The 20,000-nt window shown below is 38.7% G+C and overlaps 2 protein-coding genes across 5 annotated transcripts in view; both read right to left on the bottom strand.

Annotated features, from left to right (window-relative positions):
- LOC138024826 (uncharacterized) overlaps positions 1-20,000 on the bottom strand; it is a 437,788-nt gene that overhangs the window by 100,070 nt on the left and 317,718 nt on the right. The gene's annotated exons all lie outside the window — the stretch shown is intronic.
- LOC138024838 (uncharacterized) overlaps positions 5,992-20,000 on the bottom strand; it is a 37,011-nt gene continuing 23,002 nt past the window's right edge. Inside the window, exons 4-8 of one of the 4 annotated variants that reach the window (XR_011127064.1) lie at positions 14,919-15,254; positions 12,676-13,011; positions 11,943-12,065; positions 7,007-7,564; positions 5,992-6,396 (exon numbers count right to left, since the gene is read on the bottom strand). Coding sequence is in view for 3 of the 4 variants with exons in the window: in XM_068872026.1 (XP_068728127.1) it covers positions 6,891-7,087; positions 11,943-12,065; positions 12,676-13,011; positions 14,919-15,254 (992 nt within the window). In the remaining variant the exon portion in view is untranslated. Of the gene's footprint in view, positions 7,565-11,942; positions 12,066-12,675; positions 13,012-14,918; positions 15,255-20,000 lie in introns of all 4 variants that reach the window. The other 3 variants (XM_068872027.1, XM_068872026.1, XM_068872028.1) reach the window with 3 other exon arrangements.

Genomic DNA, 20,000 nt, shown 5'->3' with positions numbered 1-20,000 from the left:
AAGTTGCCACTTCTGCTTGAAAAGTCTCTCTATAGAGAATATTCCAGAGATCCTATGTGTTTCTGAAGAAACCGTTTAAAGGACGCTACTAAAAGTCAACCCCACTAAAGCTGCCGGACCGGACATGATCCCTAACTGGCTAATCAAGGAGTACGGCGATATCCTGGCCTTTCCGATTACGGCGATTCTAAATGCTTCCTATAGCCAACAGCGCCTCCCATCTGTTAGGAAAATGCCGATGTCTCACCGTGCCGAAAACGAAACCAATTCTGGATCTGAAGAAAGATTTAAGACCTATTTCTCAAACGCCTTGTATCTCTTAAGTGGCAGAAGACTTCGTTGTAGACGACTTTCTCAAGCCTGCTGTATTAAACGTTATTGATAGTAGCCAGTATGGGGCAGTCCCGAAATCGTCAAGTACTTTGACTTTGATAAGCATATTGCATACATGGTCCCTGGAGACTGACAGAAATGGATCGACTGTAACAACTCTACTTTTCGATTATCGGAAGGCGTTCGATCTAATAGATCATTCTATATTAGTCAACAAGTTACGTAATTTAGCCGTACCACGTAGTATAATTAACTGGATCATTGATTTTCTGTGTCTAATCCATTAAAAAGAACCAAACTAGAAAAAGGTTCTTATTCCAAGTGGGGCCCAATCCTCTCCGGGGTACCGCAGGGTACCAAACTGGGCCATGGCTTTTTGAATTGATAATAAACGATTTAGATGTAAAAAAAAAAACTCCACATTTATGGAAATTTGTTGATGACACAACAGTATCCGAAGTCGTTCCGAAAGGGAATACCAGTAAGGCACAGAGTATAGTTAATCAGGTTATTGAGTGGTCCCATGTGAACAGAGTGCAACTCAACCCTGATAAATGTAAGGAGCTCCGAATTTCTCTTGCCCGGAACCCAGTTGAACTGGATGCGGTTGTTATCGATAGAAAAGAAGTAGAAGTAGTAAGTAACGCCAAGTTATTGGGACTTACCATAAGTGCCAACCTAACTTGGAATGTGAACATTGAAGAAGTAGTTAAGAAAGGTAGTAAGCGATTATATTTCCTAGTACAGCTCAAACGCGCGAAATCACAGCCAACAGATCTAATTCTTTTCTAAAATACGTGCGTAAGGTCCGTAATTGATTATGCCGTTCAGGTATTTTATAACGCCATGCTGCAATATCTCATAAAACGAGCTCGTTCGCATTGAGAAAAAGGCGATCTCAATCATTATTCCGGCAAGAGCTACAATAACACATGCGAGATTCTTGGTGTAACACCAATGGTGGATAATTTGATTCGTTATGTGATAAGCTTTTCCATATGCATCGCAATCCGATAAAGATCATAGGCTGGGCAGCTTACTTTCACCATTATATAAGAATTTAAGGTACAATTTAAGAAACCATAGTCGTTACAGTATTCCTCATATCCGCACCAATAAGCCGAATGAAAGAACTGTTTTATACTTGCCATGGCCCGCCAAGAAAATGGAATTTTATAGGTAAATTTTTATTGGGAAACTTGTAACAATCATTGTAGGTTATTTTCCAAATTTATGCATAGTTGCAAGAAATGTAATTAAGGTTTTATTATAATGGTTATTGTTTACTACTTCTCTTTTAGAACAGTTAGCATTACATTATACTTTTGATTATTATTGTAATTTTATAAATTTTAGTGTGTAAACAATTGCGTAAATCAGCCTATGGGCAGCAATGTGATATTAATAAACACCTACTTTACTTTACTTTGCTTTACTTTTATAGATTTCGTTGGTGATATAATAAATAGCCACAATAGTGGCCAAATAACGCCAAAAATGTTATGATTGTCTTTTTTTTTTTCCGGATTTCGACGTCATAGCAAACTAGTGAGATCACTAGCAAAGTGCACAGCTTTCGCTATTTATCTACCGGGGAGAAATATCGACCTTCATAAAATCATTACTCGAACATACCGGCTAATTAATAATAACACCACTTTATTTAATTGTCAATGGATTAAGCACAAGCGCACTAATTGGGCACACAACCTCCTTGCTTTTCTTATGTTAATGATGTTGTTCTCATGCTAATTTGTACTAATTTGCATAAGAAAAGCAGTGTAGTTTTTATCAAAACAAGGTCAACTCCCAGCCTCACTTTCATTCAAAGGTCAGGTAACTTTGCACACAACTGTAAAATGGTCAAATTCGTTTCCAGGGTCCTCTCTCTTCGTCACTCGAGAAAGTATCCTGGTTGCGGCTCGTCAGGTGTCTGCTAGATTTTAGCAGATTCCAGAAAGATAATTAAAGGGAGGGGCATGATAATTTTTGTCTCCGTTAAACTCATCTACTGAATGCGAATTTGATTTTTATACAAAGACACGTAACCAGGGAACTTCCTCGAGAGAGGAAGAGAGAGGATAATGGAAACGAGGAAGTAAAATTGTCTATTTTTTAAATGAAATGCCTGGAGTCTGAGAAAACAGCCTCCACATTTTCCGATCTAATACTTACTACTTGAGCAACTTCATTTTAATAATTTAATTTTGCATGAAAATTAGATGGACTTATAAGGCGCTCAATACACCGTATAAAATTAGATGTAATTACATGTGACTAGGTAAAAAAGGATCAAAGAAAAATCACGTCATTTCCCGCGCGATTTGCTATCAATTTTTTTCGTGAAACATTTAGAAGCCCTGGTAGTAGGCACTATTTTGGCCCCACCTTTGCTTAACATACATTTAATCACTGCGGTTTTTATAGATTTCGTTGATGACATAATGAATAGCAACACGGGTGGCCAAATAGATTAGTTGTCTTTTTTTTCGGATCTCGAAGTCTCAGCAAACTATTGAGATCACTCGGGAAGTGCACAGCTTTCATTATTTATCAAGACCGGGGAGAAATACCGACATAAATAAAACCATTACTGGAACGTACCGGCTAATCAAGAATTCCTTCGATATCTTTCCATTTCCAATACTTGAAAAAAAGTGACTGAATGATGGTGTCAGTAGCGATCAACTTGTTTATTATTGATGTTATAATAAAATTAAGTGTCCTTCTTCATTACAAAAATAGGGATGCCACGCAAGGTCAACATAAGAGGTTACGTTGTACCAAAATAAAAAATAAAAAAAAATAATAAAAAAAATGTAGTGGAAATGACATTTAGTTAAAGGCCAAAGTCCAAATACAAATTCAATGAAGAGATTTAATTTAACCAGCTATCAGCGAATTATCAAGTGACTCATACAAATCTCTATACAGTGACCAGGTGCATCTCTTTGTATCTTTTTGACAGTTTATTTGAGCAATAAACTTACAGATCGTGAAGGCATGTCAGTCATGAGAACATCTTTTCAGGGAGTTGAGTTATTTTATTGTTATGAAGATGTATTATATGACTCGCTCCGTGAGCAGGCAAGATGAATCAAATCCTGTGACGGATTGGCGGGCAAGATGGAGCTATCGTGCCAGCTCGGGATTTCTCGCTTGGTCCCGCAAGATCAAAGATCATTTTTGGTGTGTTATCCCATTTAATCCTTTACTGACCAAGCTTGTCCAGTCAAGATGGCTGGATATTGGCCTCGTTCTCGTTCTATGAACAGGCAAAAAAGAACTTGGCGGATATCCAGCCATCTTGACCTCACGCTTTAGTTGGCAATCACATGAAAGCATGGAACGTAATGTATAAGAAACCTGCAAAACTAAGTAAAAGTAGGTGGAACCTCAAATCAAAAAGAAAATACAGGACAGTTTGCTAGTTTTGAAGACAACAATAGGAAAAAAATAATGACGATAATGATGATGATAATAATATAATAATAATAATAATAATAATAATAATAATAATAATAATAATATAATGATGATGATGATGATGATGATGATAATGATAATGATAAATAATAATATGAAATCAAAAATACTCCAAATATGGTGAACTTTTCTCACAGAAAAATGAAGTTTTTTCATAACCAAATGCAGTTATAGAAATAAAGTTCTTCTCCAGCATTGATTAAGAAAATTTCCCCTAATCTCTCTTTGTCGGAAATCAAACAAAAGAAATGTTTTGTCAATTTAGGAAAAAAAAATTAAATCCGAATCACATCAAGTCCGTTTGTAAGGAAAGAGGAATGAAAAATGCAGGCAAAATATATATTTCCTTTGCGGAAATTGTACATTTGGTAAGACGGTTACCTCCTTTAAAAGGCTAATTTAAAGTGCGTGTTCATTACAGAACGCAAATTAACCGTATATCCATGTTCCAGAACATGTAAGAAGTGATTTTTTAATCTCCACTAGTTATGTTAAACCCCCTCTAACCCAGCTTAGATTTTATCATAACTCAATAGTTGCATTTTTAAGTTATTATTTGCCTTCTTTATTTCATAAACAGTGGTATATTTTATAACAAAATGGAAACAAATTGGAACAGAGGTCTCTAGTATGCGGCCTAGGGCCATTCCTTCCTGACACAGAGGGCACAGTTTTTTTCCCAATACTGGACCGACCTTAAGTCGGCAAATAACGTGTTTTTTTATTTACTTATTTATTCTTTTGTGTCTACGGGAATGCTGTGAGACCGATTGCTTTGAGACCGAGAAAAGAAATCAAATGATGTGAAGATGGATGAACTGTAAAAATGTCATTCAAATGTCACCTTTCAAAGTATCTGGCCTCACAAAAGGAAAATTTACCTGACTAAAAAACTGTCAAATGGGTTTCCAGTCATTAAAAAAATCTGTGGAATGGTGTATCACGTTCTCATCGAAATAGGTTCAACATAATTTTAATCTTTACAAAACTATCAATTTAAAAAAAATTGATTTGAGTTTGAGAAACTGACAAGAGAAACGTCTTCCTCAATCAGAATTGGAATCATTGCTGATTATCGCCACCCGTTTCCTTTTTTGCAGCCGGCCGCGAGGTGACGACAGCTTCTGAACATTGCTGGCTGTAGTTGGCGTGTTAAGATTTAAGGTGGAATGCCTCAGCAACTAGCCAATTGTCGCTCCCCAAGAGTAAGGCCTTCGGTCTTCAAACTTGATACTTCGTGCCTTTGAACTGACAGTTCGGGAAGCTTTGGCAGCTTGAATCTCCGAGTTGAATCTCACGAGTAGGTAACGGTTGGGACCGACTACGAGCCATTGATAAAAATCACGTCGCTGATGGCTTTGCGGAGGCTGACTTGTAATGTGTCTAAAATTTTTTAAGGCTTTTATGACCACTGAGTCGGCCTGCAATAATTCCTCTGGGAGATCATTCAGCCCATCCATTAAAGCGGATGTATGCAAGGTTTTTCCTTACGGAGTGGTTAATGATAGTTTTCAGGCGGTCCCTGCGGCTTTGGCTACGTTCACGAGGAATTTTTTCCGACAGCATTCTTTACCCGAGAGGACTATTGCAGTACCAGTTCAGGGTCATGGCTTTCTTCTTATGGTTGATAGCACAAAAATAGCGAGTCCGGCTGTTTTCAATCCTTTCGGGACGATCAGCGGTGAAGTTAAAGATCACATGACTGGGCAACGCTCGTTGTGTGTGGCTAGCGTGGTTGGATTTAAGGCTCCTTTTTTTTTTTTTTTACCTTCGCCATGTCTGGAAAGCAGCTCACTTCAGGTTGCTGTCTATAATAAGTTTCCCGTCATTCCCATGGGCTCATTACATCTTAAGGTTGCTCAAACTGGTTTCAAAAATTTGGAAGGAATGTGTATATACTCTCATGGTACCATATGAAACACTAATAATTGCTAAAGAAGATGCACATATCATGGCAACCAAAAACCATCTAAAAGCCCTATATTTAGTGTTTGAGCGCTTTTATCTCAAATGACCCCCATTTTTTTAATGCGAAAAGTGAATTAGCGGTATAAGGAAAAAACTAGCGGATTCAGAGCCACCCTATTTTTTTTCACTTGCGAAGGTGCCTCTGAATCTACTCCAGATATTTTTTTAACTTTGCAGAAAGTTCTAATCAAGCGTGGTAATCACTCTCTAGCAATAAAAAAAAAAGGGGTCACCGAGTTTTGAGATATATACGTTTAAAGACGAAATATAGACTGTTTTTAGATGGCTCATTTGTTGCCATGATAACCTGTTACGTCACATTAATGTGTGCATCTATTGGTGTTTCATGTTCATCACAACATTACCATTAAGTGAAAACGTTTGGTAGATTCAATTCTTCCAAATAGTACACCTTGTTTTTGAAAGCGTTGAAGCTGGTTTGACCTCCTAACATCAGTAGTATCATTTTATGACATTTAATCTCTACCGTTAATCTCAAAAGTTTTGTAAGGAGATCTAACGATACTGTTCAAAGAATTACCTTCTCTTCTTACCTGTCCATCCTAAAGTCTTAATGAATACGCAATACTTACGTATATTTTCTTCCACCTAAGACGTCGATCGAGACAAAAACAATAACGTGAATAAGTTGCTGAACTTATCTATGGGAGGTGAGCATTTGGACAAAGTTGAACTATATTATAAACATAATAAAAGCTAACAACCTTTAAAAAAAAAAAACAAACAAACAAACAACAAACAAAAACTACGCTCAACGTCCATTCGTTACTTTTGTATTTCCATGACAGCGTTAGTTAACTTTCCGATCGTAAAGGTGAATGAAACTGCAATACAAAGGTTGTACGCCAAGTACGCAATATCTAAGGATAATCTGATCTTTGCATACGAAGTTCATTTTGATTTCACTAAAAAAGCCAATGGGTGTTCCCAGTAGGATTCGTTTGTCGTGGTTTTTATACTGTTTCTATTTCTGGAAGTTCTTTACTATACATTCTATATGGGATACTATCAATTGGCAGTCATTTTCAAATATGCCTGTCTTGTCTTTTTTTTTTTTTTCAATAAATCATTTTCCGTCTTCTTTAAGTTATTTCTTCTTTCAGCTCAACGGCTATTGGAATGCAATGAGGCCTGTTTTGTAACAGGTCTGTAAATAGGGCAAACCAGCCATGTTGCAATTTAGAGTAATCTCCCTTACGTTTTCTGATCCAAACAGTATAAACCACCAACACAATCAAAGCGACGAGCAGCACTCCTATGACAGGCCCATATACCATTGCTGTAGAAAAGCAAGGCAAAGCATTTATTAGCTAAAAACCTTTTTTAATTCGATGATTCTCTGAACTTGTCTAAAACTATTATTTTTGTTGGCTTAAGGTAATTCCATTGAAATTGTTCTACTATCAAACTTTTTTGAAAACTTGGCATAATTAACATTCGTGATATAAACATTAAAAATATGCAATAAAAAAAATGGGGTCACCGTGCTTGTTTACGCGTCAGAAGGCCCTTAAAATGGGGTATTTTTACTGGTTGCACGTTAAAAATTCGAATCACTCTTACTCAGAATTAAGTCTTCGTTACTTGAAAGATACAAAATTTTATTTTGAAAATATAGCTTCTTTTATTTACATAAGCAGTATTGCTTCATTTACGCCGTTTTTGATTGCCTGGTTGTGGGAATAGTGCACTCTTTAGAACAGTTCCGTGGTTAGCTTGAAGTCCTCGCCTTGGCCAAAATACACCCAGTACGGAACTGTTTTCAAAAAAAAAACATATTGTACTATCAAACGTTTTTTCTTCTTCAAATATGTTCTTTATTAGATTGTTCTTAGCAAATACCTGAGAAAAAATCGGGGGTTACCGTGCTCCTTTAAGAGAAAAGGAGCATTTATTTCGCTATCGGGCTTAGTTTGAGGGAAATCTCTTACGTTTTGTACGCGCACGTGCTCATGATCGCGCGCTAATGACGCGAAAATCGTGGGCAGAGGGATGCGCAATGCAATACCAAGGAATTACCTTAACTGTCTTCCTAAAACCGTTTTTAGAGGCTCCTATACTGCATAATGTGTTTAATACTAGGTTGAAGTAATAGATTGCTTTGCATTCTGATAGTCCTTTGCAAACAGCTATGTAAAGTACTTTGTGACGCCTACCCAGTGTCGAACCTGTAGTGTATTCGACGGAGGTGCCTTAGACGGGAAACTGTATAAGAGGGTAGCCCATGATACACTGTGTTCGCCGTGTTTGTGCAAAGAACCATGTTTGAACGGTCGCGTTCTTTGGAAGTATCCTGTAACAACGAGGCGAGGGTTTATTAAAGGACAGTATTTTACATCTGGCAACAAGAACGGGATAGCAGAGAATACTTTCATAGACGTTTTAAGTGGACTTTGCATTTGGTGACGTGTAGTTTGTTGTAATGCCCGGAGGATTCGGCGAGTGCCGCCGCTAGCGGTAGAGTTTTGACGCCTATGGCTGTAAAAGTCGGGGAATTACAGCCTTTTCAAGTTAAGGGGGACCCACATTCCATTTCACAATGTTGGAGGAAATAGAAAAGAGCCTTTGGCCTGTGCGTGGTGGGTAAAGGAATCACGAGTGATTCGCAGAAACGAGGTCTTTTCCTTCACACGGCCTTGAGGTACAAGAGATATTTTTTTTTACCCTGGTGGCTGACGCTGAGGACAAGGATTACGCCGCCACATTAAAGGCACTTGCTGATTATTTTATTCTTAGAGTTAACGTGCCTTTTGAACGACACTTGTTCAGACAAATCAGCCAGAGTAGCGAAAAGACTGTTGACCAGTTTGTCTGTCGGTTGAGACAGCAGGCGACCTCTTGTGACTTCGGGGAGCGGGAGGATGTGTACATCAAAGACCAACTAATTTATAAATGCTATTCAGCAAAGTTGCGCAGGAAATTTATCGAGAAACAAGGCAATGGCTATTGGTAACTGATAGAGCACAGGAAGCGACTGATTTGCAAATGCAAGCAATGGGAGGGAACGCTATTCCAAATCATGAGAATATTGTCACTGATGTCAAGTTGGGTGTCGAGTTAACAGTAAGAGGAGGGAGTGTTATAACTGTGGCCGGGAGGGCCGTTTTTGCAAACAATAGGAGATGCAAGTGTGATCGGTGTGGATTAATCGGTCATTTTAAAGTCAAGTGTTCCCGAAGGCTACCACAAGAATCCCAACAGTCACAGAAACACAGCGGGAGCAATTGGGGTGGGATAGCTGATCCAAGGAGAAATGAGAAGGGAAAGAAGACCAAAACAAATTGTGTGGATAGTGCAAACGATGGAATGGTGGAAAACAAGGAATGGTCTAATTCCACACACGATTATGTGTGTTCTGTGGGAGAAAACTACAGGTTGGCGGTGTCATTTTGCAGAATGTTCTACTTGACTCAGGAACGATATGCAACCCTCTGGGAAGGGGACCTGGCAGTGGCTCAAGTACCGTTAAGTCCAATGCCAGACCCGCAAAAAGGCTAAGGTTCTATTTGCATACAGCTGATGTGTTGTCGGCTTACAAAAACGTAACCCTGAAAGCTGATTTTGTGGTTATGAAGGGAGGTGTAGAACTCTGCTTTGTCGAGACCCTGCTGAGAGACGTTGAATCTTTCCATGCTGTGAACATTGTTGGGGCAGAGGCTAATAGCCAAGACATCAAGGACACAAATAAGAAAATTTTCAATGGTGTAGGTCTTCTTATAATAATAATAATAATAATAATAATAATAATAATAATAATAATAATAATAATAATAATAATAATAATAATAATAATAATAATACTCATCTACTGACTGAGTTACAAGGTCAGACGGGGGCAGGCTGTGGGAACTGAAGATGTTAAAGTCACGGCAATGAACATGTACAAGTACAAGGAAGGGTTATGTTTTAGCAAACGACCAACGTCTTCATGAACTCTGAACTAAACAACAACTCATTAAATCTTAGAAGAAAGCGCAAGTTCCGCATTAAGTATAACACTAATAGGTTTAAGGACATCTATCTATCTATCTAGCCCCAGCATTAGATTCACCCGTACCCATTTACAAACCTGGGTGGAGAGAGGCACCGTGAGAGTAAAGTATCTTGCTTAAGAACACAACATAATGTCCCCGGCCAGGACCCGAACCCGGAACACTCGATCCAGAGTAGAGCACACTGAATCTGTGGTGGTCGTGATTATTACAGTAGATATTTTGAATTCGTTATCCTAAGGTCAATTACAAGTGCCAAGATCATAAAGGGCCTTAAACCAACCTTTTCTCGCTTTGGAGTACCCTATACGCCTAAAACTGACAACGGTTCTCAATTTGTTTCAGAGGAATTTAAAGCTTTCCTTGCAGAAAGTGGGATAGATAACCGCACAACACCACTATTATTGCCCCAGGCTAACGGGGTAGTCGAACTCCGAGACCGTACCTAGTTGAAGGTCATTCAGATTGCCCAGATTGAAGGAAAAGATTGGCGTCAGGAACTGCTAACATGTCTAACTGCATACAGATTAACCTCTCAGATCACAACCGGTGCAGTACCATTCCGTTTATTATTTAGGAGACAAATGCAGACTAAGCTACCGGACCTGAAGCGTGAGGCACCTATCACCAGTAAGGGCCCGTGACCGAGACTGGGCAAGTAAGCTGTCACAGAAAGAGTATGTCGATGCCGGAAGACAAGCCGCAGAAAGTCAAGTTGAACTTGGGGATAATGTCCTCCTAAGAAACACGAAAGCAAATAAACTGTTCCCAAACTACATTCCAAGTAACCAAGAAAAATTGCTTCTGCTATTGAGGCCATAAAGCGAATCAGGCATCTTGTCCCCAATGGGACCTTACATTCTATTTATCAGGCCCTAGTACAACCTCATTTCAACTACTGCAATATTGTTTGGGGAAACTGTGGAGTAACTTTGCAGGACAAACTGCAGAAAGTACAAGACAGAGCAGCCCTTGTCTTGACCTACTGTAACTATGACGCTGATGTCAACAATTTATTTGAACTCTTAGGATGGAAATCCCTAGTCTTTCAAAGGCAAATTGAAAGAGCAACAACGGTCCCTACCGGGACTAGCTCCTGGGTATCTCTGCTCGACATTTGTCCATCGTAACTCTGGGTATTGTCTGAGAGACTCTGTGAATAAGGTAAATGTTCCGCAGCCGCGCACAAACTACTACAAAAACAGCTTAGGCTATAGTGGCGGAGTCTTGTGGAACAGTTTGCCATTAGAACTAAGGAAAGCAGATTCCCTCAATCAATTCAAACGACTGATTAAATTATCTAGGCCATTATTCTAAACACGGCATTTTATTTTTTGATATTGAAAAAACATAGTTAATGTAGTTTACATAGTTTGATCTATACTTGGTTTTAAATTTTTAATTGTACATACGGTTTTATATTGCTGATGAATTGTGCCGTGATTAAATAAAGATTGAATACATAAATAAATAAATAAATAAATAAATAAATAAATAAGTAGAACAAGTCCCTGTGAAGTCACAGCCAAGAAGGGAGGAGAGGTGACGGTAAGGAGAAAAGATGGTGTGCAGATAAAGTGAAACGTGTCCTATGTGAAAAAAGTACCGCGAGAGAATCTCAGAAAATGCTGGCACCGAGCGTCGAGAGCAGGAAGACTTGGATATAACAGGTTTAACAGTTAAGGAACGGGTTTCCATAGAACCTCTCTGTCTGGGGGTCACTGATTTAACAACACCTATGCAGCCTGTTGCCACAGGCCAGCTCGAGCAATTACATTGCCAAAACGATTTGATGATTATGTACTGTCAAGAGGATGACTGAGGACATTGGCTTGTAGATCTAACGGCAGCTGAGCTTTGCACAGTATGCATTATTGAATTGAACTTCATTACTTTATTAAAGGGCAGTATTTTACAGAACCCATACCCTTTCATTACTGTGTTATGAATAAAACTATAACCACTTCTTTTCCGGCAGCGAATAAAAATTGAATTTTCAGTAAAACGATTCTAAAACAACAAAATGTATTGGGACAATTTCGGAAAATTTGTTGAGGCGATAGAAACTTTAAAGGAATAACTTAAAAACATCATTCGCGAATAAGAAGAGCGAAGCAATCGTTGTTTTACTTGATGACCAACCTTTCTTACTTTGTCCGCCTTCATTTGCCTTCCTCTCAGTGTGAGAATGGGATGATTGCGTTAGTGACTGTGACGTAGCCTTTGCAGTGACTGAGCTGCCTGAACTCGCTGAAGTTGGATGAACTGGTTAAATGATACAAATTATAAAATACTCTCACTACGCTTGCTAATGTTGACAATAACATGATAATGGTGATAACCTGGAACAGGACCTCAGAGACGTAACTTTTAGGGAATTCAAGGGGAATAATGGTCCCGTTTTTCCTCATCTGGAGGAGGATATGCCAGTTAGCAATTTTGTCAATTGAGGGGTATTGAAATATAAATTCGATACTTTGCTATTATTTAGAATAAACATCTGGTATCTGATATCCTACAACGTCTATCGTTACTTTTGAGCTAGAAGAAAGATGTTTGTAGGTACAAGAAAACGCTTTAGATTTAGATAGGATTTTCGCCTTTCGCCGTTTTCATTGACAAATCAACCGGATATTCAAACCACCGTACTTGAAAAGCACTTTAGAAAATTTTTGTATTTAGTAACGAAAACATGCCTATGTGAGGAACGGCCTAGTCCAAATGATAGTTTCCAAATTTGTAGCAGTTGTGGGGAATGAGGGTTTAAAATTTCCAATCTCCAGTTGTTTTTGTGTAATGTGAAATCAAGCGATATACGAAGGCGCCCTATACGCTTGGCTGCGAGTCAGATTATTATGTCTTTCTTGCTACTTACGTGATTTATTAAATGTATAGTAGGAAGCAAAGAACCCGCTGTCTTTAGTGTGGTTATTTGATTTAAACACCACAAACATATGGTTTGAGGTGGAAGAAATTCCTTCCTTTGGGGGAGGCTGACCATTGTAGAACACTCCTAACACTTTTTTCGAGGCATCCTCTCCATCGTACACAAGCAAACTGTCATTTCCAGCGTTTTGCAAACTAAAGTTGGTAAACTTTATGATAATTTGCAATACAGGCGAGACCGTGATCCTCCAGGAACAATAATGTATGTCAGCGTCCATTCTTGAGTTGAAAGTTCCAATCGCACCAGTTAGGTTCACACTACATGCTTTAGGAAGAAATTCAAAATTGCGAATCAACGTCAAAATCTGATTTTTTTTCAAGATATACACCTAGATGAAATGGAGCGAGAGTTCGCCTATAAACCCACGTAGATTCTCCCCAAACGTCAACAAAGTCCATGCTCTTAACTAAAACCAAAGAAAACTTCTATTGATAATATATTCCGAATACAACGTGGTCATGAATTTTTGGGGGTGGGTTGGGGAGGAGGGTTGGTGCAACATCATGGTCATTGTGATGCGGTCCGCAGGCGATGGATATGTAATAGACCAATTTCGATATATTAAAATTCAGTCGTAATTGGATTGAGCCCAGGAGTCATATCATAATTAAGTAAAGTACGATCTTCCAGGTGAGTGTAGTCCTGAGAAGGACTGTTTAAGATGGCATTAACTGACGTTTCGACAAGACTCTGAAGATGGCTTCCGCTTGGGTTGTCGAAACGTCAGTCAATGTCATCTTAAAAAGTCCTTCTAAGGACTACACTCACCCGGACGATCGTACTTTACTTAATTATAAAATTCAGGCCTAAACAAAAGGCATCATCTCGAGGTTCTGGGGAATAAATGGAAGAATTTGTATGCGTTTATTCCCCAGAGCCTCGACATGATGACTTAGGTTCTTGTTTAGGACTGATTTTTAGTATATTAAAACTGGGGCATTGTAGTCAGGCATGGCTGCGTGACGTGATGGCCACTCTGAGTTTGGTGTTATGGTGTGTTCACCTTGCTTTTAATGCTGTTTTACTCAGTATGAATACATACGGATTTTGAATTAATGCAGTTCTGTTTCGTAGATCACACTCATCATTTATATGTGTATATGGCGTGATTAACTGATGAACTGGATCTACGAAACAGAACCGTATTAAAATCCATGTGTACTCATATTGAGCAACCATTATATCCGCTCTTTTACTATTGAGTACTGCTATGTATATGTATATGTATTTGTATATTTATATGTATATGAATATGTATATGTACAATAGTATTATGTGTAGCTATAGGTGTTTCTCTCCACCTATGTATATTTTTGATCTCCTCTTCCTTAAATGTTCAGCCCATGTCCCTCCATGATTGACGCCACAAATCTGCACATTAACCAAGAGCCCATCACCCAAGAGTAAGATCTAAGCAAATTGGCTCAGTCCCTGTCAAGTCAGAAAAGTGTATATTTTTTTAAACCAAGTTTTCCGGGAAAATAAAACAATAGACCAAATCAGCTAACTCAATGTTGTACCCACTACCCAATTAAAATCCGTTTTGCTCCAGGTATTTTCATATAATTTCATCTAAATGTGAATGCAACATTTTGAAGCAAATACAATACACAAAGAATTTTATCCACGGCAGATTTTAATAATGTAAGACGTTTTTTTCTATTTTTTTAATTTTCCGCAAAACGTGGTTTAGAAAAAAAAACACTTTTCTGGCGCTGATGGAGACAAACCTGACACCACAATCATACTCTTGGGTGTTGGAGTATTAATGATAATAATAATAAAATAATAATAATAATAATAATAATAATAATAATAATAATAATAATAATAATATAATAATAATAATAATAATGAGCTTTATTTTAACCAGGAAGCACCTTGAGCAATCTGTTCTCCCAGGTGTCCCAGATGTCCCAGGCGAATCAACCGGATATTCAAACCACCGTACTTGAAAAGCACTTTAGAAAATTTTTGTATTTGGTAACGAAAACATGCCTATGTGAGGAACGGCCTAGTCCAAATGATAGTTTCCAAATTTGTAGCAGTTGTGGGGACTGAGGGTTTATTCATTTCCAGTTGTTTTTGTGTAATGTGAAATCAAGCGATATACGAAGGCGCCCTATACGCTTGGCTGCGAGTCAGATTATTATGTCTTTCTTGCTACTTACGTGATTTATTAAATGTATAGTAGGAAGCAAAGAACCCGCTGTCTTTAGTGTGGTTATTTGATTTAAACACCACAAACATATGGTTTGAGGTGGAAGATATTCCTTTCTTTGGGGGAAGCTGACCATTGTAGAACACTCCTAACACTTTTTTCGAGGCATCCTCTCCATCGTACACAAGCAAACTGTCATTTCCAGCGTTTTGCAAACTAAAGTTGGTAAACTTTATGATAATTTGCAATACAGGCGAGACCGTGATCCTCCAGGAACAATAATGTATGTCAGCGTCCATTCTTGAGTTGAAAGTTCCAATCGCACCAGTTAGGTTCACACTACATGCTTTAGGAAGAAATTCAAAATCGCGAATCAACGTCAAAATCTGATTTTTTTTCAAGATATAGACCTAGATGAAATGGAGCGAGAGTTCGCCTATAAACCCACGTAGATTCTCCCCAAACGTCAACAAAGTCCATGCTCTTAACTAAAACCAAAGAAAACTTCTATTGATAATATATTCCAAATACAACGTGGTCATGAATTTTTGGGGGTGGGTAGGGGAGGAGGGTTGGTGCAACATCATGGTCATTGTGATGCGGTCCGCGGGCGATGGATATGTAATAGACCAATTTCGATATATTAAAATGCAGTCGTAATTGGATTGAGCCCAGGAGTCATATCATAATTAAGTAAAGTACGATCTTCCAGGTGAGTGTAGTCCTGAGAAGGACTGTTTAAGATGGCATTAACTGACGTTTCGACAAGACTCTGAAGATGGCTTCCGCTTGGGTTGTCGAAACGTCAGTCAATGTCATCTTAAAAAGTCCTTCTAAGGACTACACTCACCCGGACGATCGTACTTTACTTAATTATAAAATTCAGGCCTAAACAAAAGGCATCATCTCGAGGTTCTGGGGAATAAATGGAAGAATTTGTATGCGTTTATTCCCCAGAGCCTCGAGATGATGACTTAAATTCTTGTTTAGGACTGATTTTTAGTATATTAAAACTGGGGCATTGTAGTCAGGCATGGCTGCGTGACGTGATGGCCACTCTGAGTTTGGTGTTATGGTGTGTTCACTTTGCTTTTAATGCTGTTTTACTCAGTATGAATACATACGGATTTTGAATTAATGCAGTTCTGTTTCGTAGATCACACTCATCATTTATATGTGTATATGGCGTGATTAACTGATGAACTGGATCTACGAAACAGAACCGTATTAAAATCCATGTGTACTCATATTGAGCAACAATTATATCCGCTCTTTTACTATTGAGTACTGCTATGTATATGTATATGTATATGTATATGTATATGTATATTTATATGTATATGTATATGTATATGTATATGTACAATAGTATTGTACATAATACTATTGTACTATTGTACATATACTATTGTACATATACTATTGTACATATACATATACATATACATATACATATACATATACATATACATATACATATAAATATATAGGTGTCTCTCTCCACATATGTATATTTTGGATCTCTTCTTCCTTAAATGTTCAGCCCATGTCCCTCCATGATTGACGCCACAAATCTGCATATTAACCAAGAGCCCATCACCCAAGAGTAAGATCTAAGCAAATTGGCTCAGTCCCTGTCAAGCCAGAAAAGTGTATATTTTTTTAAACCAAGTTTTCTGGGAAAATAAAACAATAGACCAAATCAGCTAACTCAATGTTGTACCTACTACCCAATTAAAATCCGTTTTGCTCCAGGTATTTTCATATAATTTCATCTAAATGTGAATGCAACATTTTGAAGCAAATACAATACACAAAGAATTTTATCCACGGGAGATTTTAATAATGTACGACATTTTTTTCTATTCTTTTAATTTTCCGCAAAACGTGGTTTAGAAAAAAAAAAACACTTTTCTGACGCTGATGGAGACAAACCTGACACCACAATCATACTCTTGGGTGTTGGAGTATTAATGATAATAATAATAAAATAATAATAATAATAATAATAATATAATAATAATAATGAGCTTTATTTTAACCAGGAAGCACCTTGAGCAATCTGTTCTCCCAGGTGTCCCAGGTGTCCCTATTGGCATAACTAACAAGCACAAACAGATACCGATGAAACACAACGATTTTTCCAGTGACGAAAATGTCGTATCCAGTGAATATACAATTTTTATCTTTCGCATGTGAAGTTATCGCGGTTGACTTGACTACTTTAGTCTTAGCCAAAAGGAAATTACCATCGCAGCATCACTCGCGACTACAAATCAGTTGCCTTAATAATGAAACCAAGATCGAATTTTGAAATGAACTATCTAACTTCGACTTTAATCATAACCATTACAATTTTCTCAAATTTGATTGGTGCATTAACTACTTTATTTTTCACTAATTAATGCTTAGGGTAGAAATCGGACCGTGAAATTAGACAGTTGGCTGTACTGTAATCGGATTCCTGAAATCGGACAGGTACATCAGCCAATCATATTAAGTGCACTCAGCTTCATCGACCAATCACAAAAGTTATCACAATAGCGTAACAACAACCACTTACCCTACCAAACTGGCAATTTTCCAACATGGACGAATTTGGAATATTAGACATTGACTCTGCCGGTGATATTTTTCCTAATTTCAATTTAGACTTATTTCCAAGGCTTTTGGAAAAAAGTTAACGATAATTTGTCTCTAGAACTGTCAACTAGTTTAGATGAAGCACAGCCCACGGTAACCGGAGCATCGTTAATGTCTGAGACAGTGCAACGAACGGAAACATCACTTGACAATTCTGGAAAATTAAAGCAGCAACATGTACAGTCCACTCCAGTTACAAGTGTTTCCGGCATATCTTCACAATTTGGGAAAGAAGAACAGTCCCGTTTTCCGGTTGTTTCAAATGATGAAATGGCCGAGATAAGCGAGTCCGCAGCCAGCAAAAAACACTAAGCGAACAACAAAAATATGGCTGACTGTGTGCCAAAAATGGCGTCTCGCATGAAATATCGACGATAAAATGGAGTCCTAGGGCCAACAAGTTTTGGATGATATTCTCGCAAAATTCTACGCGGAAGTCAGGAAAAAAAGATGGGCCAGAATACGAGCTAGAATACGACCTCGTATTATGTAGACTCGACCGTTATCTTCGTGAAAAAAAAAAAAAAAAAAATTACTCGGTACCCATCATCAACGGCCGAGAGTTCAAAAAGTCTCAGGAGACTCTAAATTCCAAGGCAAAATGTTTCAGATATCAAGGCAAAGCTCAGCCATACACTCGAGACGACGAGGAAATATTTTGGAGAGAAGGAAAACTAGGCAGTCACAATGGTGTTGCCCTGACGAATGTCAAATTCAAGAATTTAGCAGAGCACTTGCGTTTCGGAGACGAGTTCTTGAATACTGCTAACATTAAGAGTAACCCCAAGCGTCTCTGGTCTGTGTTGAAAACTAGCTCCAAATTTCGCAAGATACCAGAGAGTGCCTCCATGGCAACCGACATCTCGCATACAACCGCTGACACCCCGGACAAGATCGCCCACTTGTTCAATAACTATTTCACTACGGTGTTCTACAACTGCCAATCGGAAAAGGAAGGGCCAACTATACACCCTGTCATCAACGACATCGTGTTGCATGTCAGCGGGGTTCAGGCTGTTCTGAAGTCGCTAGATCCGACGAGATTCCGGCGAGAATCCTGAAGGAAACCGCCGCAACTATCGCTCCATCACTGTGTACGTTGTTCAAGTTGTCCCTGGAGGAGGGTTACATACCTAGGGAGTAGAAATTAACCAATGTAGTGCTTGTCCACCAAAACGACGAAAACGACCACGGTAGACAACTACAGGCCAATCTCCCTCTTTTGTATTGTTTCAAAAGTCGTCAAAAGCTGCGTCTTAAACCGCATCAAAGAGCGATTACAAGAACTGATTGTGTAGTGTCAGCAAGGGTTTTGGTGTAGGCGATCAGAAGTCACTAACCTACTTGAGACCCTATAACATATTGAGGCCATTCTTGGTACTGGAGTGGCAGCTATTCTTGGTACTGTGTGTACTTAGACATGTCCGAAACCTTTGGCAAGGTTAGGCATGACCTGCTTTTCAACAAATTGCGGGACGCTGGCTCAGGAGGAAAGTTGCTTGATTGGCCCCAGGCGTACCTTTGTGATCGGCGCCAACGTGTCACCGTACTGGGGGCGATTTCACTTGACCTTCCTGCCACGTCGGGCGTTCCCCAGGTTTCAATTCTTGGTCCTGCTCTCTTCGTGTTATATGTAAACAACCTCCCTGACGTCATCACCAAGAGTCGTGTCGTGGTGATGTTCGCCGCCACACAAAAGGTTTATAAGGAAATGAAGTCTCAGGATGATGGCGCCCCTCAACAACAAGATCTTCACAGTATCTCTTTATGGTCTGCTGCCTCTGGTTTAGCCTTTAATCATAAGAAATGCAAGCTTCAATCCATTACAAGGAGTGCAAGCCTATATCCTCAAGCTACGAAGTCAAGCGCCGCACCATCCAGTCCTTTGAGGAGGAGCGTGAGCTCGGCGATTAAGTAGACTGTGACCTGATCATGACCTTGCACGCCAGGTTGAAAGGATACATAAGGAGGAATGCCAGGTACATTCGAAGTACTTCTACAAGGCACACCTTGTATCTTGGCCTCGTGCATGCGCATTTTGCGTACGCAAACCCAGATCTAAGCGCCTCAAGCAATAAACTAATTTCCAAACTTGAAAAAATTCAAAGACGTGCAACGAAATCTATTATCCACTTACCTTTTATCACAGAAATATCTTATAAGGACAGGTTAATATCTCTAGATCTTCTTCCCGTATGTCATTGGTATGAGCTCCTAAACATGGTATTTTTTATAAGGATGGTCCACCAAAGGACTAGAAAGACTCGAGCATCCGCTACTAGCTTTCTTATCTTTGTCCCCAAGAGAACTACAACATATCAGAAATATTCTTTGATTAGAACAACCAGAATCTGTTGCAGAATGTACTTAGCTAATGCTACCCTTACGAGTTTCAAATCTATTCTTTATGACTACTACTCTCTCGTTGTCAGAATGAAATACAACCTGG

This window comes from Montipora capricornis, chromosome 11 (genome assembly GCF_036669925.1).
Source record: "Montipora capricornis isolate CH-2021 chromosome 11, ASM3666992v2, whole genome shotgun sequence".
Taxonomy (NCBI): domain Eukaryota; kingdom Metazoa; phylum Cnidaria; class Anthozoa; order Scleractinia; family Acroporidae; genus Montipora; species Montipora capricornis.
The sequence above is the reverse complement of the archived record's forward strand: the minus strand, read 5'-3'. Positions and strand labels throughout refer to the sequence as shown.